At 35.8% G+C, this 26,784-nt stretch overlaps 3 protein-coding genes across 5 annotated transcripts in view; 2 read left to right on the top strand and 1 right to left on the bottom strand.

Moving 5' to 3' along the window:
* neu3.1 (sialidase 3 (membrane sialidase), tandem duplicate 1) overlaps nt 1-679 on the bottom strand; it is a 156,403-nt gene extending 155,724 nt beyond the window's left edge. The window contains exon 1 of the mRNA XM_087300332.1: nt 437-679. The gene's annotated coding sequence lies outside the window, so the exon portion shown is untranslated. The remainder of the gene's footprint in view (nt 1-436) is intronic.
* LOC147838831 (odorant receptor 131-2-like) overlaps nt 1-26,784 on the top strand; it is a 1,093,102-nt gene that overhangs the window by 1,037,234 nt on the left and 29,084 nt on the right. The gene's annotated exons all lie outside the window — the stretch shown is intronic.
* cbr1l (carbonyl reductase 1-like) lies at nt 17,269-23,976 on the top strand. Of its 2 annotated transcripts, XR_015519497.1 has the most exons (6): nt 17,269-17,640; nt 18,463-18,643; nt 19,002-19,208; nt 19,309-20,512; nt 20,673-21,024; nt 21,265-23,976. XR_015519497.1 is itself a non-coding variant. In NM_194379.3 (4 exon segments), coding segments are annotated over 4 exon segments (834 nt in total). In that variant the 5' UTR covers nt 17,269-17,351; the 3' UTR covers nt 23,580-23,971.

Here is a 26,784-nt window from a genome sequence, read left to right as displayed (position 1 = left end):
AATTTACAATTACAGATTCCCTACGGAAAGGGCATGTGCCACACACCGGAAGTGACGTGAATGTACCACACCGGGAGTGACGCGGGGAAATTTGTTGTTGTTGCTGGTGAGCGCGGTAAATTTGCGCTGTGGACTGGAGTACATGGTGTAAACAAGGTTTATGGTGACCGAACATGGTCAGCGGTCGAGGGTTGTTTTGCCCGTTTTGTGGCAAACACATGAGCAGCTTAACACGGTTTTGCTTTACGTGTGGTCGGTGTTTAGAGTTTATAAAGGACGCAGAGCAGACGGAAACACCAGACACACTGCATCAATGTGTTCAATATTTTTACGAGATCAACTCGTACGCTGTAATCGTGGACGTAATGTCAAGTGTACACGGTGTAAACATCTGCTTGAGGACTCTTAACAGTAAACTGAAGGAAGCCGGTGTTACGGTTTAACTGGTGTCCGTGTTAACTGAGGCCCCTTTTCAGTTGTGAACTATTCACAGTTGCAGATTGGCAGATTCATCACTTTTTCACGGCAACAAAACATGCCCATACCAAATAAAGATTCTTATTACTTGGTGTCAGTGTAAACATTATTGATTTTAATATATGTGTAGCAGAACATTATAAACCAAAATGAATGTAAAGAAATTATTTTAATTGACATGTCATCAACGGGATTCGAACCCAACATGGTTCAACATGTGTCGTGCTTTGAGTGTTTTTACACACTCTCACACTGACATTTTCTCAGAATAGCTCTAATATGTTTTATCGCAGTTGGTCAAACCATGATTTTTATAGTTGTAGACTCGTAAAAACCCGTCTACAAAGTCACACACGAGCTGGATATTATTGATATTTTCCAGCGTGTGCGTTACATTCACGTCACTTCCGGTGTGTGGTAAATGCCCTTTTCGTAGGGAATCTGTAATTGTAAATTTGTTTCGGGACTTGTAAAAGTGTTTTGCGTCGTGTTAATTTTTTTTCTAAAATGTAAATTTGTTTTGTCCTTGGTAAAATTGTTTTTCCTATGTAATTGTGTCTGATGATACGTAAAAATGTTTTTTAAAATGTAAATTTGTCTCGAGTTTTGTAAAAGTGTTTCACACTTTGTAATGTTGTTTTGCACTTCCCGGCCACCGTAGTAACCCCCAGAACATCACACTAAATCCTCACCGTACAGAAAACATAAAACATTATCATTCCATGTGCAACCTCTCATTCCCTAATTTTCCCCGCTTACAATCAGTTTATTCATCACATATCTCCATTCACACAAACACATCCAAGCCAGCTCTATCAAAAGCTATCTAAGCAGAATCAAAACGTTTTCCACAAGTTAACCTATGGCTCCACATCTGATTTTCATAGCTAATTCACAAATCAGCCCTCTTACTAAGGCATCTGAAAAGACATTGCGGAGAGAAAGTTCATCCTTAAAATGAAAGTGCCTTTTCTTGCACATGGATGCCTAATCTGCAACACCCCCCGACGCTCTTTGGCTTCGCGATCAACCTGTGCCCCAATCATTAGAAAGATTGCCACAATCATTAACCATTTTTTTTTCAATATGAATTACCAACTTTATGTGGGAAAGTAATTGCCTTGTGTGCTATTCTATTAAGCTGCTGAGGAGTAGATGATGTTTGCAGCACAGAATGATGACGCATGTCGCTCAAAGATTATGTAAAATTCACAGTAGTTCTGCATAACCGTTCACACTGCGGTCACTTTGCAAAACATCAGACCTGTGTCTGATTTGTTACTACATATGAAAGTGGCACAAATCTGAACCAAAAAGATCAAATTCCATGTGGTTTGGGTCACATGTGGGCAAAAAAATCTGATTCGGGCCACATTTGGCTGCAGTGTGAATGTAAGAGGCAGATGAGACCTCAATCTAATAACACTTCTAAAGAACCAAAAGACCAGGTCATGCTTTCCAACATTCTGCCATCCACCATGGAGATGGCAGCAACTTTCAGTGTGGATGGTGACAGTCCGCGCTCCAGCTTGGATTGAGGAAGGAAACCACAACACTGTTTGTGCAAGTTCAGCAGACTTCTTGGTTGAGAAGTGCACCAAACAATGAATAGACTTCACTACAGGGCATAGCTGCCCTCATAGAGGGGGCTCTAGCCTGAGTGATTGTATCAACTACCAAAACCTAGGGACTCCCCGACATGGCTTCTGAGTTTAGCTCCATCTAAAGAAAAGCTAAACTCCACACAGAGGGAAGGGTGCTCTTCCCTCAACTGACCTGAAGCGCCTTCTGACTGTGATGCCCAGAGTATGCACATGTCCAGTGAGTGTTAATGGTCATGTAACGTGTCTTCGGTAGTCTAGTGAGAATGGAGATCATACTTGACACACCAGTGTCAAATATGGTGAAGAATGAACACGTCCAATGAAAATCTTTGTTACAGTCCATGCTAGTTGTAGTGCAGTGACTTTTTGTACATGTAGTGAAGCTGATGATTTTTTAAAATTGCCTTATTGGCATGTTATCTTCAGTAACAATGCATCTTTCAGCCAGTGAACTCAACAGCTCTGGCCAAGCTATGATATATAATTGCAATTTTAAAAAGGAGGAGGATCTGCTCTCATCTTGTCATTCTGTTTCAATGGAAATTACATAAATGCATTGACTAATGATGTGTTTTTCAAAGCATATCAGGGACATTTTAACAAAGACAATTAGTAAGATTGGATGTATGCGTTTTTTTTTAGAGAATGTTAATGTTTAAATGTTAGATTTTACTTGTTTGATTATGTTACAAACAAATTTTGCATCTGTCTTTTTTGTTTTTGTTGGATACTGTAAAGTTGCATTCACTTTTGTACAATATTCATTGCTTTTTCATTCTGTTTTTTAAATTAAAGACCATCTTTAATGTGAGCTATTTCAGTCATGCAAGTACACCCCCTGTCTTTTTGAATAGAGAAATATGAAAATCTTAAAAGATGTGCACCAAGCCTACTATTAAATAACATATCTAAAAGCAATCTGACAGCTGTAATCTGACACATGTGCAGTCCTACAGTAAGTTAAATTCCAGAGTTTACTATGGCTTCTCCAGTAACAGTACCAAAAAGTGATGAGAATAAAGTTGAAGTCATAATTATTAGCCCTCCTTTCAATTTTTTTCTTTTTTAAATATCTCCCAAATGATGTTTAACAGAGCAAGGACGTTTTCACAGTATGTCTGATAATATTTTTTCTTCTGAAGAAAGTCTTATTCGTTTTATTTTGGTTAAAATAAAAGCAGTTTTTAACTTTTTATAGACCATTTTAAGGTCAAAATTATTAGCCCCTTTAAGCTATATATTTTTTCGATAGTCATAAGAACAAACCATCGTGATACAATAACTTGCCTTATTACCCTAACCTGCCTAGTTACCCTAATTGGCCTAGTTAAGCCTTTAAATGTCACTTTAAGCTGTATAGAAGTGTCTTGAAAAATATCTAGTCAAATATTATTTACTGACATCATGACAAAGATAAAATAGATCAGTCATTAAAAATGAGTTATTAAAACTATTATATATATAAATGTGTTGAAATAAATCTGCTCTCCGTTAAACAAAAATTGGGGGGAAAAAACTAAGTAAAAATTAAATTCATCAGTGAAAATAAATGTGGTAAACACGTTTGCCAGAATTTCTTTCTGTTTTCTAAAGATTTTATACATGCAGCAACCAGTTTACTATGAGACACAATAATAATCACTGCACAGCTAATAAATATGATACTAAAAATATATCTATATACATTATTGACAAAAGATGATGCACTAGACAGTTTTACAACTTACCAGTTGTCACAATAAAATTTATCAATATGATATTTGCAAAATGGTCTCAGGTTTGCCAACATGATTGCTGAGTACAACTGAGTACAACTGAGTTACAGAGTAGTTAGAATCTTTTGGTATCATGAGGGTCAGTATGACAGTATGACCTGGTATCCATCAGATTATGAAAATTGCTTTTTAATCATGCAGAAATATGATAACCTGCAATAAAAAATGCACAAGACAGTTTATTCACAGCATCTATATCGTTGAATGATCAAAGTGAGGATCAAAGTGACAAAAGGGTGAGAAAAGTGTTTATCAACAACCTGGGAACTGGATGTCTTGAGAGCTGAGAATCTTGGTTCTTAAAGCAGTTTATTTTTCAGTTGGGAAATAATCTGAAGAGATTATAAAATATTGTGGGATTAATTATAATTAGGATCTTGAAAACTTATGAGTGTTGTTTATCTAAAAAACCAACAACAAAGATTTGAGATATTTGGTAAAGTAAGAAAGTTAGACAGCTGTCTTCATTGCTGGATTAGGTTAAAAAATGGTCAATATGTGTTCACTGTATTAAAAAGAAAAACAACAAAATCTGTGATATGGTGGACTAAATTATCTTTACTGTCAATATCAATATGCTATATCAAAAGATGACATTATATTTTAACTTCAAATTTTTGGCAAGCATCAAACAAAGAAGTCTTAAGGCTACATTTCATTAATAAAAATGTAATTAGATAATTTCAAACCAAATCTGGCCACAATGAAGTTTTTTTTATTTGTTTCAGCAGTTCGAAATAGCTCACCATAGCGAACTTTTTGGAGCAGTTTGTTTTGTTCCTAAACAACTTTGAGCTTTTATTGTTCTGTGACTATCATACAATCAGTGGGTTGTTTGTGGATTTTCGCCTTCTTTGACGTGCTTCATATTCTCTTAGCTTATAGTCATACAGGAGAAACACATCCATCACAACAACGTCAAATTAACAACATAAATATGCTAAAGGGACAAGTAGCAGAGCTCACAACTGTACTATCGCTCGGGGAAAGACTCAAAACAACGTATTTTTTACGCACCAGCCAAGAAGCAGTACCCTGTTGTGGCACATCTAATAGTATTAAACATTGTTCCATTCTGTGTCCGTCCACAGCAAATATGAACAGTGGCACTTCTGGCTGTTTGCTAGATGTTTATAAAACTGCTATTCTCTTTCAGCCACCATTGTTGTTGTGTTTAGCAGTACTTAGGCAGCACAACACATTTGAAACCCTGCTAACTGCTGCGCAGGGGTTTTGGAAGTCTCCGAAGCAGAATACTGTTACGAATCCTTTTTGTAAAACTGCTTTTTGCCCTTACATGAAGAACAAAAGAAAAAAAGGATTTTTTTTCTTTTTTAAGGATCAGGTCAAACAGTTCACTTAAACCAGGCGTGTCCAAACTACGGCCCGCGGGCCATCTACGGCCCGCAATCAGTTTTGTGGCGGCCCGCGAGGCTTTTTATAAATATCAATAGAATCTGGCCCGCTATACAAAAATGAACGTAATTCAATAAATAACCACCGGGTGTCGCTATTTCATGCATTCAATTAAGCAGCAGTTCTTGTTATGATCTATCTATCTGTCTGTCTGTCTGTCTGTCTATCTATCTATCTATCTATCTATCTATCTATCTATCTATCTATCTATCTATCTATCTATCTACACACAGTTGAAATCTGAATTATTAGCCCCTCTTTGATTTATTTCTTCTTTTTTAAATATTTCACAAATGATGATTAACAGAGCGAGGACATTTTTACAGTATGTCTGATAATATTTTTTCTTTTGGACAAAGACTTTTGTTTTATTTCGGCTAGAATAAAAAGCGGTTTAAATTTTTTTATGAACCATTTTAAGGTCAAAATTATTAGCCCCTTAAGTCTTCAGAACAAACCATTGTTATAAAATAACTTGCCTAATTACCTTAACTTGACTAGTTAACTTGATTAACCTAGTTAAGCCTTTAAATGTCACTTTAAGCTGTATAGAAGTGTCTTTAAAATATCTAGTCAAATATTATATTATATATCATATATTATTACTGTCATTATGGCAAAGATAAAATAAATCAGTTATTAGAAATGAGTTCCTAAAACTAATGTTTAGAAATGTGTGGAAAAAAATCTTCTCTCCGTTAAACAGAAATTGGGGAAAAAATAAACAGGGGCTAATAATTTAGGGGGGCTAACAATTCTGACTTCAACTGTATTTTTATATATATATATATATATATATATATATATATATATATATATATATATATATATATATATATATATATATATATATATATATATATGCGTGTCTGTGTGATGTATGTAAAATTTGGCCCGCGACAACTTTTGTTTTTTTGCATCTGGCCCTCGGCCCAAAAAGTTTGGACACCCCTGACTTAAACCATGTTTGAATCCATTTAGTCGATTTCTTGTTCTAGGGTCCCTTTTAGCTTAGCTTAGCTTAATGAATTGAGTCGAATTTGACCATTAGCATTTTGTTCAAAAGATTTAATAAAAAAGTTTTGAAAATAATCTTGAGTCCGCTGTTGGTAGTGCTGTCGCCTCACAGCAAGAAGGTCGCTGGGTCGCTATTTCGAACCTCGGCTCAGTTGGCATTTCTGTGTGGAGTTTGCATGTTCTCCCTGTCTTCGCGTGGGTTTCCTCCGGGTGCTTTGGTTTCTCCCACAGTCCAAAGACATGCGCTTTAGGTGAATTGGGTAAGCTAAATTGTCCGTAGTGTATGAGTGTGTGTGTAGATGTTTCCCAGAGATGGGTTGCGGCTGGAAGGGTATTCGCTGCGTAAAAACTTGCTGGATAAGTTGGCAGTTCATTCCGCTGTGGCGACCCCGGATTAATAAAGGGACTAAGCCGACAAGAAAATGAATAGACCAATGTTGCTAGGAACTAAACTCTCATTCTGGCATAATAGTCAAGAAACTCTGCTGTTTTACCATGACAGCACCAATGTGAGTGTTATTCAATTATTAATTTAAATAAATAGATCATTTAAACAGATTTTTTATCATTCATTCATTTTCTTGTCGGCTTAGTCCCTTTATTAATCCGGGGTCGCCACAGCGGAATGAACCAACTTATCCAGCAAGTTTTTACGCAGTGATGCCCTTCCTGCCGCAACCCATCTTTGGGAAAAGTCTGTTTGTCTGTCTGTCTGTCTGTCTGTCTGTCTGTCTGTCTGTCTGTCTGTCTTTCTATCTATCTATCTAATCTATCTATCCTGTTGAGCTCAACCTGCACATTTCATCAATCAAACCATAGTCATTTTCCAACTCATCAACCAAACCATAGTCATTTTCAGGTTCAGGGCCTGAGCATTTTTTTTCCACTTTTTTCCACTACAGTATATCATTACCATAGCAGAGCATATCATTATACCAAAAGCAATATATTATGATTGTAGAATGTGCATTGCATGTGTGTTGCATTTTAATAAATCAGATCAGCAGTGTTGCAGTAAAAGGAGGTCTACATAATGTTTTTAAATTGACATTTAATACTCTTAAAAACATTTGATAAATGTCAAATGGTGTCATCTTAAGTTTTATCTAAAATCATAACGCTGAGCACAATCTTAGAGCACTTTAACTTTACCTACACAAACAAATAAATGTCCACTTGTTTACATGTTATGCAATACACACTTTGTAAATATGGATATGTTCTCAAGTTTGTCTCACAGTGTTACACAATGGGATTAATGTGGCCTGAGAGGAGAATAAAAAGATCCAGAGGTCGTTAACTATCATGGGCTTGATAATTGCCCCCCCCCCCCCCCCTTGGGCAATAGTTCCTCAGGTCCCAGATGTGAGAGTCATGGACAGTTTACTGCACTCTTCATGATGTCAACAGCCAGGCCTCAATATCTGACCTTCCATGATGTTTTTTTAAAAAAAATGTTGTAAGTGTTTGCTGATATTGCATACACTGTAAATCTTAAAACCTTTTGTACCTTTTAGGTTGTGATTTTGATTAGATTGTGATTTTCCTAATTTTTTCACAATTAATTTTCTGTGTCTGTCAAAAACCTAAGTCTGTAATCAAACCCAATAAAAATATAAATCTTCCCAGAATTCAAATATTCATAGCCTACAACTTTTAATTAAGTTTGTAATTTTGTCCTACTCTTCCTGCAAACAAGTTATAAGGTGGGCAACAGTACGGGTATTCGTTGTCACATTTTGTGCTTCAAAATGTGCCACACTTTCTATATTGGAGACAGGTCAGGATTGCAGGCAGGCCATCCAGTACCTGTATCCTCTTACTCCGCAGCCAGGACTTTGTAATATGTGCAAAATCTGGTTTTGCATTGTCTTGTTGAAATATGCATGGGCGTCCCTGGAAAGGAAGGCAGCATATTTTGCTGCAAGATCTCTTTGTACTTTCTAGCATTAAGGGTGCCATCACAGAAGTAACTTACCTTTGCCAAAGGCAATGGCACAACCCCATGCATGAGAGACCCTGGCTTTTGGTCTTGTTGCTGGTAAAAGTCTGGATGATCCTTTTCTTCTATTGATTTATCTGACCACAGTACATATTTCCACTGTGATGTACCATTCCAGATGCCTCCGAGCCCAGATAAGTCGATGGCACTTCTGGACACTGTTAACACAGGGCTTCCATTTGGCACAGTACAATTCTTGCATGTGTGGACGTAACTACATATTGTGGTACTTGACAAAGATTTGCCAAAGTAATCCCATGTAGTGATATCGCTTATAAATGAATGAGGATTATTGATGCAGTGCCACCTGAGTGATCGGAGATCATGGTAGTTTATCTTAGGCTTGTCCCCTTGTCCTTGATGCACTGAAATTTCTCCAGATTCTTTCTTTGAGGAACATTGTTTTCAAACATTTACAATTTTTTCTCATGTATTTGTTGGCAAACCGGCAGCCATTGACAAAACTTGTTTTAAAACTCATCATTATTTAAACAAATTACTTAATTACTAGCTCTAAACCGCCCCTGTTCATTTTTTTATAGAATTTTGAACTTTTTTTGGAAGGTGTTGCAGGTCTAAGTGACAGGAAAGGATTTATATTTACAAATGAAATAAAGTTGAGCAGATAAAACATGAAATATTTTGTATTCATATTGTCTGCAATGAAATACAAGTCAAAGTACATTTGGAAATCACTGCTTTCATTTTTTTCTTTTCGTTTTTCATAATGTCCCAACTTCTGATTTGGGCTTGTAAAATTAATAAATAAATAGTTAAGTCTAGTCTATAACACCATATTTTAAGGTGCATATAATTCCCTTTTCTTTTACAATTTGCTTTGTTCTGTCTGAACAAAGAACTTATCTTCAGTTCAGATACTTCATTCATTCATTCATTTTCTTTTTGGCTTAGTCCATTTGTTAATCTGGGGTCGCCACAGCGGAATGAACCGCCAATTTAACCAGCATACATTTTACGCAGCGAATGCCCTACCAGCTACAACCCAACTCTGGGAAACATCCATACACACTCATACACTATGGACAATTTAGCCTACCCAATTCTCCTGTACCACATGTTTTTGGACTGTGGGGGAAACCGGAGCACCCACAGGGAAGAACATGCAAACTCCACCCAGCCAAGGCTCGAACCAGCAACTTTCTTGCTGTGAGGTGACAGCACTATCTACTGCGCCACTGCGTCGCCTCAGATACTTTAGGTTATACTATTTTTTGTTTTGTACTACACTGTATTTGTATCTTGCATAAATAAAAGTAGTTTGTTACAATAACTTATTGTATAACATCAAATAAAGGCAAAGAGGCTAAGACATTTCAGAAATTATTTTAGTTTTATTTCTGAACATTACATCTGCTATTTTGCTAATATGATGAGTTCTGTTAATGTAGTTGGCATTTAAAACTAAGCACGGCATTTTCTGAGGTAATGTATCAGTGTAAACTGCATTAACATTAGTTACAGTAATAAAAAGTAAACAGAACATAAAATTAAGTGTGTCAACATAAATCATGATAGAGTACCTGAATAAAACTGCTTAATTCATATATATTTAATCCTTTTGCGAAAAAGTTTAAGCATCATAAATCTGGTACAATATCATCATCTTGGAATTATAAGGTTCTGTCTGCGTCCTGAATTATTTTTGAGATATTTAGCTTCAAAGTTTTTGCATTCCATAGCAAACAGTATGTGTGTAACATTTGTTTTTAAAATAAAAAGTCTTCAAATGTAAACAACTTATTAAAAAAACATTCTATAATGTAAGTTGTTATTTAATAAGAATATGTCAATAACTCAATTTTGACAAAAATGTTAGATAGAACCTTATAATTCTAAGGCGACGATGTGCATTTTTAGAGTAGAAATATTTCACACTGTATTGCCAATATCCAGTTTTTGCAATCACACAACAACAGTTTGATCACACATTAGCAGGCTTTTCTACAAGAACTGATGTCATGAATCCAGCTGATTGAGCACTGGTGGTCTGACAGACACAATAAGGCAGAACATATGGCAGCAGCTAATAGTACAGCTCATTAGGTGTAATTATCATATAAAAAAGTAATTGCTTTACTATTTCCTCACGATGTAGGCTTTGAGTAAACTGGAAGAACAGATGAATCCACTAATTCTCATGATTAACAGTTAAAACTAAAGTCTAACCCACTAACATTACACTTTCTTCAGTCCAACCTGTGATTCAAAGTCAATATAAGCAATTTAGCATCAGTGTTTGGGATTTAGTTTAGATTTTAATAAGCTGGGCCTATGGTCTATGAGCAAGGCCTGGAGTTGTTGATTTAGGTCTAGTATATGATCCTCAACTATTTTTCGCAGAATTGCTGACAAAAGTCAAATATTATTAAATATGAACATTATATTACAAAGCTAAAATCATTCTAATCTTTTTGTAATTTCAGAAATGTTGAATGGCAAAAACTATAATAAACTAGGAAGATAACTAAGTAACTTAATGGCTGAATAAAATGACCAGATACAGTTGACGTTTAGCCATCTGTGGACATGTTCAATTGCTGTACCTTTGAGAAAAGGTGACAAATGTGAGACTAGGTAAACATGTTAATTAAGGGTCATTATTTCTCAAAATACATAAATTCCCTGGGAGGCAATTTAAAGAAGGCACTGATGAGACTGAAGTACAAGGTCAATAAACTCAGCCCAATGGACAGCATCAAGAGGACAAAATCACACTAGAAGATCATAATGACCTCCCTAAAGAGGGCTGGCTATTTTAATACTATGCAAACAATGCATGCAAACAATGATGCAACCAAACCAGCATTATGTGAAACATTATGAATCATTAACAGTAAAATCTACAATATGTATTTAGAAAATAGTACTTCCGCCATTGGTACTTTAACCCTTCGATGCATGAATTCTTCATCAGTATGCCTGACATTATGAATGTTTTTAGCAACATTCATGGTCTATATTCAAGATATTTGATGCTACAAAAAGCATAATACTATAAATACACATATTTTAACCATTTAAGAAAACAAGTAATAGGGTAATAGAGGAGAGGTCAGTAGAGATGAGGTCAGAATTATTAGCCCTCCTGAATTATTAGTCTCCCTGTAAACAGTTTTTCCAATTTCTATGGAAAGACAATTTTTTTCAACAGATTTTTAAACAAAATGGTTTTAATAATTTCGAATAACTGAATTCTTTTATTTTTGTCATGATGACAGTGATAGTAATAGTAATAATATTTAGCTAGATATTTTTCAAGATAGTAGTATTCAGCTTATAGTGCAGTTTTAACTTATTAGGTTAGGTTAATAAGGAAAATTAAGCAAGTTATTGTATAACGATTGTTTGTTGTGTAGCCAATAGAAAAAAAAATATTGCTCAAGAGGGCTAATTATACTGATGTTAACATTTTTTTTAATTACAAACTGCTTTTGTTGTAGCCGAAATAAAACCAATACGACTTTCTCCAGACGAAAAAATAATGTGAAACATGAATCATCTTCGGGAAATAATTAAAAAAGAAATAAACATTCACAGGAGGGCTAATTGTTGCTCAGCATAAATGAGTACACCCCTCACAGATGTATCATATGTGATTTTCTGATAATGAGATGGTTTACAATAAAATATCTGTCTATAAGCGTTAGATTTAAAAGCAAAACCAAAACTGGAAAGAATCCAACAACAACAACTAAAAAATAATTAAATTTAGAATTAATAAATGCTAGTTTGATTTGTGTTTTGTGGAAATATTAAATACATTTTAATAAATGGTAAAAATGGGCTGCATGGTGTCGCAGTAGGTAGTATGTTCACCTCACAGCAAGAAGATCGCTGGGTCAGTTGGGATTTCTTTGTGGAGAAAAAAGATTAGAAAAGAAAATTAATGATTGAATAAATGGTAAAACTAAAAAAGAAAGAGAAAAAGGTAGTATTTTTTTTTCTCAATAACTTGTTTAAATTTAAATGTATTATCTTTCATTCATTTATTTTCTTTTCGGCTCAGTCCCTTTAATGATCTGGAGTCACCACAACGTATTGAACCACCAATTTGTTTTACACAGCGAATGCCCTTCCAGCTGCAACCCATCCCTGTGAAACACCCATACACACTCACTCACACACATACACTTTGGCCAATTTAGCTTACCCAATTCATTACATGTTTTTGGACTTGTGGTGTAAACCAGAGCACCCGGAGGAAACCCACACCAACTCGGGGAGAACATGCAAATTTCACTTAGAAATGCCAACTGACTCAGGCTCGAACCAGTGAACTTCTTGCTGTGAGGGCGAACTTACTACCCACTGCGACACTATGCAGCCCAATGTATTATCTATCTTTTCAAAAAAATGTTGTGTGACCAAACTGTTATCGTAATAAGTATAACTGATTAATAAATCTGTTTTGTTTAAATACACCAAATTATATTGGCTATATTGAGAAATGGATAAAAATATTCTTTTTCAAAAGGAGCTGTATGCTGACCAATGTATATTGTTTGAAAATTCTAAAAACGTACAGTAGAGTAAGTTTCAAAAGTTCAAATGTTTTTGGAGCAGAAATCAAAATCCCATAATGCAATTTGTGAGCATAAATTACTTTTAACCACTATTATTAAATGAGGTTTGTTCATTGTTAGATAACGATAACCAAAGTTGACCAATGTTAACAAAACCTTACAATGAAGTGTTTAAAATATACTCCTTAATGTGCCTTCTAATACTTTTTTCTTTTGCTGTCAAGAATTTTTTCAGCATTTTTATTGTTTGTAATATTCTGTAATTTGTTACAATCCTAAAACATTTGTAAAATACAGAGCTTTGATCAAAAGGAAACATTTACATAGCCTATAATCTAACTAATGCATATTGTCAAAATATATACACATACAACTGATGTTTGCAGCATATTTTTAATGCAACAGCTTACTGTAAATGTCATAAAGATGTAACTGATTTACATTAGAGGACATCAGAATTTCTTAATTTTTGTACATAAAAATATTAGCATCAACACATATTATACTATCTACTATATACTATGGTGGGTGTTCATTTATTTGTTTAATATTCCCTTAAGTCTAATGGATAATAAGCTAAACATACAACAGAAATTGGACATACAAATAACGTGAGTATGCTTAGAGGACGGGATAGTGGCGCATGGGTAGCACAATCACCTCACAGCAAGAAGGTCACTGGTTTGAGCCACAAGTCCAAAGACATGCGGTACAGGTGAATTAGGTAAGCTAAATTGGCCATAGTGTATATGTGTGTAAATGAGTGTGTTTGGATGTTTCCCAGCAATAGGTTGCAGCTGGAAGGGCATCTGCTGCGTAAAACATATGCTGGAAAAGTTTGTGTAGTCCACTGTGGCGATCCCAGATTAATAAAGAGACTAAGCAGAAAAGAAAATGAATGAATGAATGAATGAATGAATGAATGAATGAATGAATGAATGATATGGATGATAATATGCTTAGTGAATTAAATAACAGCTCCACCTGCTGCCCATTTGCATATCTGTAATATGTGGCAAATGTCATATGCAAAGCCATAACAATATTTGAACAGCAGATGGCAGCAAATAATGTCAAATCACACTAAGACAAGCCAGATATGGCAAACAGTTTGAACATTCATTTTAAAAAAAATGCACTAGTATCCAATTTAATACATTCACAATCAGCTTCATCTCGTACATTGCTGCACATAACATATGTAAATTCGTGTTTCATTTAATGCTAAAGCCTCTTACATAGAAAAATAAAATTAAGTTTACTTTAGTTTTCTTTTCTTTTTTTTTCTTTCACCAAAAACACACTATTCAAATAAATATTTCTAATTCTTAATTTTACACTTGACATACTTTAAGTTGACATACACCGATTCCTAAAACACACAAGATTTTGTTTTGGTTATCACTGTCGTCAATTTCAGACAGGGGCAACACGGTGGCTCAGTGGAAGAAGTTTGTTGATTTGAGTCCTAGCTGGGCCATTTGGCAATTCTTTCCACACAGTCCAAAGAGATGTGGTATCGGTGAATTGGATGAACTAAATTTACTTAAATGTGTTTCCCAGTACTGAGTTGTGGCTGGAAGGGTATCCGCTGCATGTGTGACAAATAAGCCGGAAAAGTTGGCTGTTCATTCCGCCCTGATAAATAGGAGGCTAAGACGAAGGAAAATGATTGAATGTCCAGAGTGCCAGAATGTCTTGTATAGTTATGTGTAGTTAAGTATTAAGTAAGTAATATCATCAGTATCTTATAGTATATGTTAGCTATGCATAGGTTTTTTTTTTAAATAGCTTTTATGTCCAGTGTTGCGTGCATATTTATGTTGCACTGTTGTCCTGTGAGACACAACTTGTTCCTCTGGATGTCGACACATGTAGCGGATTGAAAATAAAGCTTGACTTGACTTGCTTTTATTTTGGAGCATGAGCAGTGCAGCAAAAACAGATTCTGCACTGAAATTAATGTGCATCTATGAATGAATTATTATCTTTTTAAAAAGGTTATAGTAACTAAACAATAAACGATTTTGGCCCTACTCACACTATGCTATCCGTACTGTGCCCAGGCCCGTTTCCTGGATCGTTTGTGAAGTGTGAGTTGGCTGAATCGTATAAAATCAGATTAGTCTCAAAAGAAATTCACGCAAAAGACACGATGTACACATGCGTAGCCAAATTCACGTGCATAAAATCAAATTCATGTGCATAAAATATTTATTTATATTCACAAAAAATTTTCACGTGCACAAAATAAAAATATTTTTTATAAAATACGTTTCACAAATGGAATACCGAATTTGCAAATGTATAAGAGTGTACAAAAAGTTTTGAATGTTTAATACTTGCGAGTTCATCCTAAATGAGAATGTCAGTGGCGTAGCGGACGGGCCCGCAGGGCACGCACCGCGGGGGGGCCCCGCGTGATTAGGGGGCCCCGCGTCGTCGCGATTTTCAATAAACTGTTGGGAACAACTGTGGTCGGAACCAAAGTTCACACGTCTGTGTTCTCTGAACACCTCTCAAGCGGTGGACTACTTCATTCTGATTGCTTGCCGCCAATGTTGCCAACTTAGCGACTTTGTCACTAGATTTAGCGACTTTTCAGACCCCCCTAGCGACTTTTTTGTGTGTTATTGGAGATTTTTTTAGACTGTCATTTTTCCATACTGTACCGTCCCTACTCTTCTCAACGAGCTGCGTGTGATGCCGCCGGCCCCTCCCCCGCCTCACAGCACTGACAGGCGGCCCAGTCAGTCCTCTACAGCAGCCTCTCCCACCTGCAGCCCGAGAGCAGATCACCCCTCTGCGTACCGACGACAAATGATTTAGCACAGGCAGTGTGAAGGTATTTCACTTGTAATGTCAAATTGATCTACTTCCACTTTATTTTAACAATTTATTTGGACCGTTTATTCTTTTCTTGTTCACAATCACAGATATTTTAGTGACAGTTTCTGAACTTGTCTGAGTTTATTTCATATGAGAGATTACTGCACATTCACTAACGTTACACATCTATAATGATATACTGTATTCAAACAGCAATATATGTAGTTAAATAAACATCCTTATATAAAGTGTAGTGCAATTATAAATACCCCTTTATTAACCATAGGCTGTTAAACAGAAACGGTAGAACGTGATGACGTCAGTGATATGCAAATTGACGTATGACGTACCCCCCCCCCCCCCCCCCCCCTCTCTTCATCAGGGGGCCCCGTCAGCGATCCCTGCAGGGGGGCCTCCGCATTTTGCGCTACGCCACTGGAGAATGTGCTAATCCTCTTTCACGTACGACTCCCCCTGGATACGTGTGTGTGTATTTTTGAGACTCTCCTGCCAGAGGGAGGGCAACTCATACCTTTTAGCCAATCAGATGAGAGCTGTAGTCAATGACACCAACTCTGCGCTTCATTTGCGCAGACTGTTTCTCTCCAGCATGGCGAACGGAGAAAGCAGCAGTCGCACTTTTTTTTCATTTATTTAATTATTGACCATAGCCTCACTCTTTTTATCCATTATTTTGCCGCAGCTCCTATCTTCTTATTATTGTCTCGCAGCCTCATGAGCAGAATGCAGCCTGCAGAATGATGAATTATCATTCCGGCAACTTGAGTATAACAGTGCCATTGTGGTCTAGCGGTCAGCACGTTGCTTTATCATGCCGCTGACCCGTATTCGGTCCTCACCTGAGTAGAACTTTTTTTTTTTTTCATTTTTATTGTTAAGACATATAAAACTGTAAGGTTGTTGAACATTTAAAGTTCTAAAGCAGCTGTTTTCTTTCAAAAGACTTGATAGTGTAATTAGAAACACGGGAAGAGGTGTGCCTGAGCATTCACGCTTGTAGTTGTATGTGAGTGCGAAAAGCGCCAAAGCCCGAAACTGAAAGCGACGTGACTTTTAAGGGATTGTTTCATATGGATTTATTAATCATTCTTACTATTCAGTGAATGCAAACTACCGTAGATTATTAAATACGCAAACCCCTCACTGCACGACAACTGCGCACCTTCAGCAAACCTCCTAATTCCTGCAGCACGAGGGCTTTATGATTTTTTATGAGCATCAAAAGACGGGAAAGGGGACAAGCGTGCTTTGGCCCGGTTCGAGGCAACTGTACATAGTGTGAGTAGTACGCCCTTTATAATAAACTACGATTGAACGATAAAGCGGCTTGCCATAAACAGGATGCTTCTCATCTTAACCTTAACATTATTTTAAGTGTCTCATAAAATCTAACTGCATAACACTTTTATAATAGTTGATTTTATCATTTAACCGATAAATAAATAGGCTACAATTTTGTAACATTACATATGCATTTAAATTAGCCGCAGACAATAGAAACCATCTTTGAGTAAAGGTTAACGATAGCAAACGTAAGCATGACTTTGCACTTTCTTTTCCTATCAGCTTCAGAGGAGGAGCGGGGCATTTCTCTCCAACACCACCAGAGTGCAGGTTCTCTATTTCGTTACTCAAGTCGCGACTCGGCATATCTTTGAAATCCAACATGTCCAAAAAAGTAGCTGTGGTGACAGGGGCAAATAAAGGCATCGGACTGGCGATTGTTAAAGGCTTATGCAAAGCAGGTTTCACCGGAGATATTCTTCTCACTGCTCGAAATGAGAAACTTGGACAAGAGGCTATTGCTGGACTGCAGTCTGAGGGATTCAAAAACGTAGTCTTCCATCAACTTGATATATGTGACCAAGGAAGCTGCATGAAACTCAAAAAGTTCCTGGAGGAAAAGTACGGAGGACTGGATGTTCTTATCAACAACGCGGGGATTGCTTTTAAAAGTTAGTTTGTAATGTTACGTTATTCATTCTAAACGAATATTAAGTTACAATCACACGCAGCTCCCACCGAGATGCCAATTGCTTCTCTCTGACATGCGCATGCAAGGCCAACGCGCAAGTCAAAAAAAGTTTTTAGAGTAATTTAGACAGCCTAGTTGTGGTTTTTATGTAATATAGCAGTGTGCATTGTACAGGATGTATGATGCACAATAATTATTGTTAATAAATCATGTTTCTTTCTGTTCTTCGACGCAAAAAAATTTATCCACCCTGTTTTTTTCTGATTAGCTGCTTACTAGCTTATAGACAGAATAACCTGTCGCTCATATGAGATATCTATCGCAAATGACAACAATCAACTCAAACTAAATCAATCAAATCGAATGTTTTTTGTTGTTTTGTTCGTTTTTGTGCAAGAGGCCATGTGTCATGGATATGTCACAACATAAGACTACCACAACTTCTGTTTTTGTTTCAGATTTTGCTTAACATTGCAACTTATACTGACCAGAATAGTATTTAAGCTCAAACAAAAATAGATGAATTAATTTGGATTGTGTAAATGGCCTCTTGGGGTTTATGTTAGACCTTAAACACACTAGACAGTGTTCGAATCTTAATTTAAAGCAGACATAAGAACAGTTTTGACTGATAATTCACAATCCTCTGAATGCATTCACTATATTATTTAGCCAGACCATGAGGTCACACACATATAGGTTGTAGTAACAGTTCTTCAGTGGCAGATGCGTTGTCAGAAACATAGGAAACTTAAACTAAACTAGAGACATTCAATACTTCGAAATGCTCTTCTTTTTCTAGATGCAGCAACAGAGCCTTTTGGAGAACAGGCTGAGGTGACCATGCGCACCAACTTCTGGGGAACACTGTGGGCTTGTCATGCTCTTCTGCCGATACTACGAGCCAATGCACGAGTGGTCAATGTGTCCAGCTTTGTCAGCAAGAAGTCCCTTGATCAGTGCAGTGCTGAACTACAGGCAAAGTGCGTACAATAAGTGACCCGTCTAATTTAAAGGATAGTCCATTCAAAAATAAAAATCTTGTCATCATTTACTCACCGTGCACTTGCTTCAAACCTATTTGTGTTTCTCTCTTCCATTTAGCACCACTAAATATATTTTCTAAGAATGTTCATAATTGGAAGCCATTGGCTTTCATGATATTTTTCCTTTTTATGAATGTCTGTAGCTGTTAACTTCAAACATTCTTCAAAGCATCTTCTTTTGCATTCAACAGAAGAAAAATAATACTTCTAAAGTTTTATTTGCTCTTGGTGGAGTTAACTATTCTTTAACAGCACATTGAGTATTTATTTTTAATTTATATTTACCTTTGAACAGATTCAGGGACAAAGACCTGTCAGAGGAGGAATTGTGTCTGCTGATGGGAGAGTTTGTTCAGGATGCACAAGCTGGAGATCATTCAGCTAAGGGCTGGCCAAACACTGCGTATGGTACCACAAAGGTAACAAACATCCATATTTAGCAAGTCACCTATGTTTCTATCGTGCTTTATAACGTCAGCTGTGTTTATTCAGTTCACTTATAGTTACTAAAACTAGGGCTGCATGATATTGGAAAAAACTGACTTTTTTGTTTGTTTGTTTGTTTTGTGGCATGTACTGTAAAAGCAATATAATTACATAAGATGACTATTTACATTGATTTTGATGATTTTGTTGGTGACAAAATATTTAAAACAATATAAAAATACACAAAATAATAAAATTGAAAGCACAGATGAAAACAATAAAACAAAGATAACAATGAAATAAACAACATTATGGTTTTTGGTGGAGTCTATCAGTATTGTGTTAAAGAAATTCAATAATAAAATGTAAAATTATTTGTAAAATAAAATAAAATAAAATGTTAAATTTATTGTATAAATATATAAACCCATTAAATCTAAATAACTTGATAATGTATTGTGTTCAAATGGTTTAAATTAACTTGAAATATCTTATAATAATCTCTTGAGTTCCTGCAATGTGACTATTGTAGATTCGCACATTGCAATATCGATGCTTAAATGATATATTGTTCAGCCCTAACTAAAACCATCAGTTTGGTACATGAAATAAGACATAATCCATATGTCATGGGCAAAAAAGTTGTTTAGTTTCTCTGTAATGGGACATTTAACAACAAAATTTTGTCGCAAAAATACTCCATTTTAGGCCTTAAAGAAATAGTTTATCCAGGACTGCAATGTATGTTATCGTTTAATCATGCTTCACTTGTACCAAACCTGTTAGACTTTTTCTTGTTGAACACAAGAGAAGATATGTTAAAGAAATGTTTTTCCTGCTATGGGAGTTTACAGGTTTTTAGCTTTCTTTGAAATATCTTCTTTTGTTTTCAACAGAGGAAAAAAGATCTTATCAAATTTTGGAATGAATCAATTTAACAGATGTCTCCTGAAAACATTCTCTTTATATGATCAACAGATTTCATGTTGGAACATAAAAATTGTTTAGAAAACATAAAAAGTTGTACCTCCTTGATGTGTGAGAGCAAATCTCACTGGTTCATGTGAAAATGCAAAGGTGCTGTTTGATATGCAGGAATACATTTTAATGGTTTTTCAAAAGCCAGGCAAACCTGCTTGTGCTTTGAATGCTAAAAAATTATGAAAAAAAATCATCAGATATAAAAACAAATTCAGGCTGGCTATACAAATGTGGCTGGCTATACAGAAGATAACACAGCCATTATCAACCCAGAATCATTGGAAATACAGGAGTTGGAGAATGAAACTAAAACGCTTGGTTTTAGACTACAATAAATCATTAGTTTGGGCTAGGGCCTCTTTTTGCGTAACTCTACAGGATGTTAAAAAGACAGTGAAGGTGGATTCATCAGAGAACAGTTCATCTTTTACATTGTCCACAGCCTAGGATTTTTCTGCTGGCACCATTTAAACTGACATTAGGTATAGGCACGACTGACCAAAGGTTTGGCTATAGCAGGGCCTTGTAAACCCTGTGAAGCTCTCAATTACAGTTTTAGTGGTAGCAGAGGAGTTGAGATGCACATTTAACTGTGCAGAGTTGGGCAGATGTGGTTTTATGTTTTTTTGGATACAATGACCGGACATTTATTTCAGCTTCCTTTTGCATCCACAGTTACTCAGGTTAGATGTGGTTCATCCTTCTTAGTGATATGCTAAGATTACCCTAGATAACATGGCTCTTGATACGTCACAAAGACTTGCTGTCTTGGTCACAGATGTGCCAGCAAGACGCTCACCAACAATTTGTTCTTTTTTGAACTCTGACATGTCACCCGTGCAATATTTTGAGCAAAACTGGGCTATTATGCTGCTAATTAAACCTTCACACTCTGCTCTTACTGATGGAATGTGCAATTGATGAAGATTGGCCACCAGGCTGGTTCGCTTTAGCCATGCAACCTCCAACACTAAATTGTCCACTGTTTCAGTTTCATTGTTCTTTTTTCAATTCTAAAATATGTTAGTTATGGTTTTGTTGTATGTTTCAGATAAACATTGTTCATGTATATGTTCACAAGAAGGTAGGGCTTGTCATACAGATCACCTAGCGAACCAGTGGCCTAAACCGAAGACTATAGAATACTCAAGGCTTATTACTTGTGTTGTTTTAAATGTGGAAAAGCGAATAAGTGAATTTGGCCACTCAATCGGCGGAAGCTCAGACCAGACCAGCGCGTATTTATGAGTTTCGGCAGCTCTGTTATTATGAAACCTCTTGGGTGACCCAATGCTCTGGAATCTCAGTGGAGACTTGCTTCACAGACATAAAGAATATCACTAAATAGAAACCATAGTTTTTCTACAACTGCATTTTATAATTTATTCCTGTATCCTGCACTTGCTGCTATTGCACTGCTGGTTAGACCTAAACTGCATTTTGTTGCCTTGTACTTGTACATGTGTAATGACAAAGTTGAATCTAATCTAATGAGAAATATATTTTCATAAAGCTTGAAATCTCTACATTTAAACAAACCAAATAAATGTGGAAATACATTTTCTCTGGTTTTGTAATGCAAACAAATGCAAGGTAACTTTTGTTCTGTCTGATTCTTGAATTCCCACCTCCGCCCTTCGAAATCAAATCTCGCCCACAGACATGTAAAGAAAGAGGTTGTTGTCATTTTGGAAGGAAATTTGCCATCCAGATTAAGTTGTAAATTACATAAAAGTGGTATTATTAAGAAAATGATATTGTGTAACACATAAGTTGATTCTTCTGGTACTTATAGTTTGGCATACAGGATGGCATATGATTGCGTCCTTTAGAAACGTCCATGAATGAGGCTGGTGTCTTAATTTGATTCCCTTTGAGTGTGCCTGTGCATTAGCTTAGATCTACCTAAAAAAAAAAACTTTTTCATCCTGATTTTAAAGTTTTGAAACAAAATTTTGTTGAATAACAGTTGTTACATTTTACTGGTACTGCCAAATATGAAATTAATCATAAGCTTAGCTAACAGCTTAGGAGAATTTGATGTCTCCCTAATCAAAGAGATAGGAGCTTACACTTGTCTATCCCAGAAACAAAGATAGGACAAAGTGAAATTAATTGCCATATAGGGACTTTGCTTCTCTACACTCTGGTAATATTCAGTTCAGTTCATGTTTATTTCTATAGCACTTTTACAATGTAAATTGTGTCGAAGCAGTTTAACATAGAAGATTAGAGTATATTGAAACTGTGTCAGTCCAGTTTTCAGAGTTGAAGTTCAGTTTAGTGCAGTTCAGTGTGGTAACACTGAAGAACAAATCCATTAGTGCGCAGCTCCACAAGTCCCAGCCCAAGCAAGCCAGTGGTGAGGAGCAAAACTTAACCAATTGATGAAAGTTAAGGAAAAAAAACTCGAGAGAAACCAGGCTCGGTTGGGCACAACCATTTCTCTTCTGGCCAAACTTCCCGTTCAGAGCTGCAGTCTAGGTGCTGGAGGCTGGTTTCAAAAGCCAACGTATAGTGTTTTCAAAAGCCAATGTAAGGCATAAGTACACTGTGATCACAGTTTTTCCTTGAGTTTCACTGCTTTCATCTCTTTTGTGGAACCGTGCTTCACACAAACCCCCAGTGCTCTGCATCACAAGTACCACATTATACAAAGTGAGTTATCAAGGAAACTGACCACACCAGGAAAGTTGTTCATATGGAAATAAGGTGAGGGAAACTTATTTGATTATAAATTATAGACACAGATGAGGTGTTTATATTTGGTATTATATTGTTGACTATATTAGATTGGTGATAAGTCAGTATTTATTTGGTGTTGCGCAACAAACTGCAAGAAAATAATCCTAAATATTATTAGTGTGAAAAGGAAGGAGGTTGTTGGCATCATACGGCCCCATACTGTTCATTTTACATAAAAAATGCAGTCAAACATGTGTTAAAGTACTTTTTTTGCAGTTTCACAGAAAAGATGGCAGACAAATGTATTTCTAATGAGCCTGTGTTGGTCGTTATCCTACTCAATTTAGTAAAGATTTTGTTTTGATCGTGTCAGAGTAATCTAAACACATACTGACACTGTAAAAAGTGTCTAATCCTGACTTGTTCCTGAAATACTGAAGAGAATGTTTTGCTGGATACCGTGTTTTGTCATAAACAGACTGAGACTAAATCTGGCAGATAAGGAATTTGTCTTCACCACATTTGTTGTGTTTGTTTTTAGATTGGTGTGACTGTGCTATCAAGAATCCAGGCACGAGTTCTTAATGAGACGAGGCCAGGTGATGGGATCCTATTGAACGCTTGCTGTCCAGGATGGGTGCGCACAGACATGGCTGGACCAAAGGCCCCAAAAAGTCCAGAAGAAGGAGCAGAAACTCCAGTTTATCTGGCCATGCTGCCTGAGGGAGCCAAAGAGCCGCATGGACAGCTAGTGTGGGACAAGACTGTGCAGGAATGGTAGACGGAAGAAAACAGCCGTCATCAGTTCATTCCATCTCAAAAATTCCATGATTACATCTAAAAATAACTGACCTTTTCTAAATATACTGCTACATTAAAATACCTAAAAACCTTTTGACGTACACTCTCTCTCCACTGTCTTCATTTAAGTACCTCATGAGTTTTACTTATCTGATTATCAGTGTCTGTTCAGTTTCTGGGGTCATTTCGTTTATCTCCGTAAGATAAACAGAAGATAAGGAGAATTCGGCCTCAAATCCTCCTTCCACAGATTGTGCTTTATTATCTGCACAAACTGAAATCTCTATACATTCCTATTTTGTGAACTAAATGGCTAAACATTTTTGAACTATATATCACTTATATTTAACTATTAAAGTGATTTGTGGCAAACTTGACTGTATTGTTATTCTTTTGGTTCAAAGGTTATTTCTGATAAAGTCATTTACTTTTTTTTAGAACACTTGCAGCGTTATTTAGTAGTTAGAAATATTTACTTTAATGTACACCAGACAAAAGTATTGTCGCCTATCCAAATTTTAAGAACAACAAAAAATAACTTGACTTCTACTTGATCATTTGGTATAAGTGTCTTATATGAAAGGCAAAAGCCTCTAGATTATGCTTATTTTACCAAAGTAAAATATGATCACGTCTTGATTTTTAATTATTTAATTAGGGCAGTAAGGTCTCACTTTGCTAAAAAAAAAAATATATGTATATATATATATATATATATATATATATATATATATATATATATATATATATATATATATATAAATTTTTTTTTTTCTTGTAACTTAAAAAAAATAATGAACAGTACAGAATATAAAGTCATGGTGCAGTGGTAAAAGAAACAATAGTGTGTATGACTCCCATGAGCTTGGACGACTGCATCCATACATCTTTGCAATGACTTAAATAACTTATTAATAAAGTCATCTGGAATAGCAAAGAAAGCGTTCTTGCAGGACTCCCAGAGTTTATCAAGATTCTTTGGATTCATTTTCAATGCCTCCTCCTTTATCTCACCCGAGACATGCTCAATTATGTTTGCATCTGGTGACTGGGCTGGCCAATTCCGTAGCACCATGACCTTCTTTGCTTTCAGGAACATTGATGTGGAGGCGGAAGTATGAGGGGCCCTCTCCAGTGGTTTGTAATAATGGACAGCGCAAATGTCTTGATACCTCCAGGCTGTTGACCCCATACTGAATGTAACCCCAAAACATGATTTTTCTTTTACCAAACTTTGCTAATATCTGTAAGAATCTTGGGTTCATGTGGGTTCCAATAATTCTTCTGCAGTATTTGTGATGATTGGGATGAAGTTCAACAAATAATTCAAAGAATAAAAATCCTTCTGACACTTCCAAATGATCAATTAGAAGTTATTATTTGTTGCTCTCACAACTGGGATAGACGACAAAGACTTTTATCAGGTCGAGTACAATATTTGATTGCGGCTAAAAGGAAAAATTCTCAGAGCTTTGGCTAAATTTTTGCAAGTTGTTCTGGAAAAAGTAAAATGGCAATTCCATTTGCAAATATGTAAAATTACAAGTTGTCATATTTTTCCGTAAAAAAAAATAATAATAATAATATATATATATATATACATATATATATATATACATATATATATACATATATATATATATATATATATATATATATATATATATATGTGTGTGTGTGTGTGTGTGTTAAAGTAGGCAAAATTGCTATCTTTGGGGTCAATGCTCCCAATCAATTGAAGTAAAACAACATTGGTGTTATAGAAGCTTTTGCAATCGCTGTTCTTTAAAAAAAAAAAAAATCTAAGATGCCATAAAACATTGTTAAACAATCCAGCTTGTAGACTAGTACAGTTTGGCAGTACTTTAACCCTACTGGGCAACAGAAAGGAGCTATCGTTATCAGTGAGAATAAATTATTTCCCCACAAGCCTAAAGATGAAAGTTGTAAGCAGATAAAACACTGTGATCAAATCCCCACCATCAGTATCGTTAAACAGGAAACAAGTCTGTTTGGCTCATGCTTAGTCACGCAAAGGCAAGCATATGTATCTATTTATTTCTATGAGTATTGATTAGGGATATTAAATAACTCATTAACAGCAGACTAAATCACTCTCAAAACGGTAGGCAAGCATTGCAGATGTGTGGCCAGGCGAGGGCGCCACATGCTTACATTGAAGAAATAGACCAACACGAGAGATGTTTAAAAATAATAATAATGAAGCTTCACCCCGTTTGTTCCACTAGATGGCAGTATAGGACAGAAATTCCTTAATCTTTTCTGTATTCCCTTTATGGTTGTCCATTTATGTTTTCTTTTAACTAATGTAAGCTGTTGTCATCCTTAACTTGCCATTTGTAGTTACAATGGTGCATACTATAACAGTACAAATGCCTACAAAAAGATAAGTATGCTAATAACTGAATGCATGAGTGCTGGGTTGTGTTGGATCAAATTTGGGACAAACTCAATAGTTGGGTTGAAAGTATTTTTATATTTATTTCAGTTGTTGGGTTTGTCCATATTTTACCCAAATTGTGGTTAAAGCAGACCAGCCATTTTTATAGTGTTATTTGACTGTATGTTCTGTGTGAATGTTAAAGGCAATACATAGCTCAGCATACCAGTTTTAATTCACTTCCTTTATTAAATTAAACAACAAAAGCCTCGCCAGCTATGAAAGTACAACAAAACAGCAGGCAGGAAATTGTCTTTCCTGAACACCTGTAACAAATGTGGAGACTGGGAAAACAGCTTAACAGTAGGCTACACATTAAAAACATTCAAGGGTCATACAGCAATAAAACGACAACAACAAATCCTGACTTTCAAACTAAATTAAAGCAACAGTGCTATTTAGCGGGGATAAAATATTAAGACTATAAGAAGGGGTAACTGTACAGAACAACAATTTTTTTTTTACATTATTAAAAAGATATTATTATTTGCAAGTACAAGGAAGTTATTTGGCTGCAAACAGCATATATCAACATCATTTGAGAACTGGCAACAAAATGATGAGTCAGAGCTACTGATTGTTCACTTGGAAATACAGATATCAGCATAGTTCTGGAAACAGAGCTCAGAGAAACATTATTCCAATTCTGCACAGTAAACACAAGCCATAAAAGTTTAACATAATTTATTAAGTTATTTCTTCCATATATATATATATATATATA

Source organism: Danio rerio, chromosome 21, assembly GCF_052040795.2.
Source record: "Danio rerio strain M-AB ecotype USA chromosome 21, GRCz13ab, whole genome shotgun sequence".
Taxonomy (NCBI): domain Eukaryota; kingdom Metazoa; phylum Chordata; class Actinopteri; order Cypriniformes; family Danionidae; genus Danio; species Danio rerio.
Note: the sequence above shows the minus strand (reverse complement) of the source record. Positions and strands in the feature narration are given on the sequence as shown.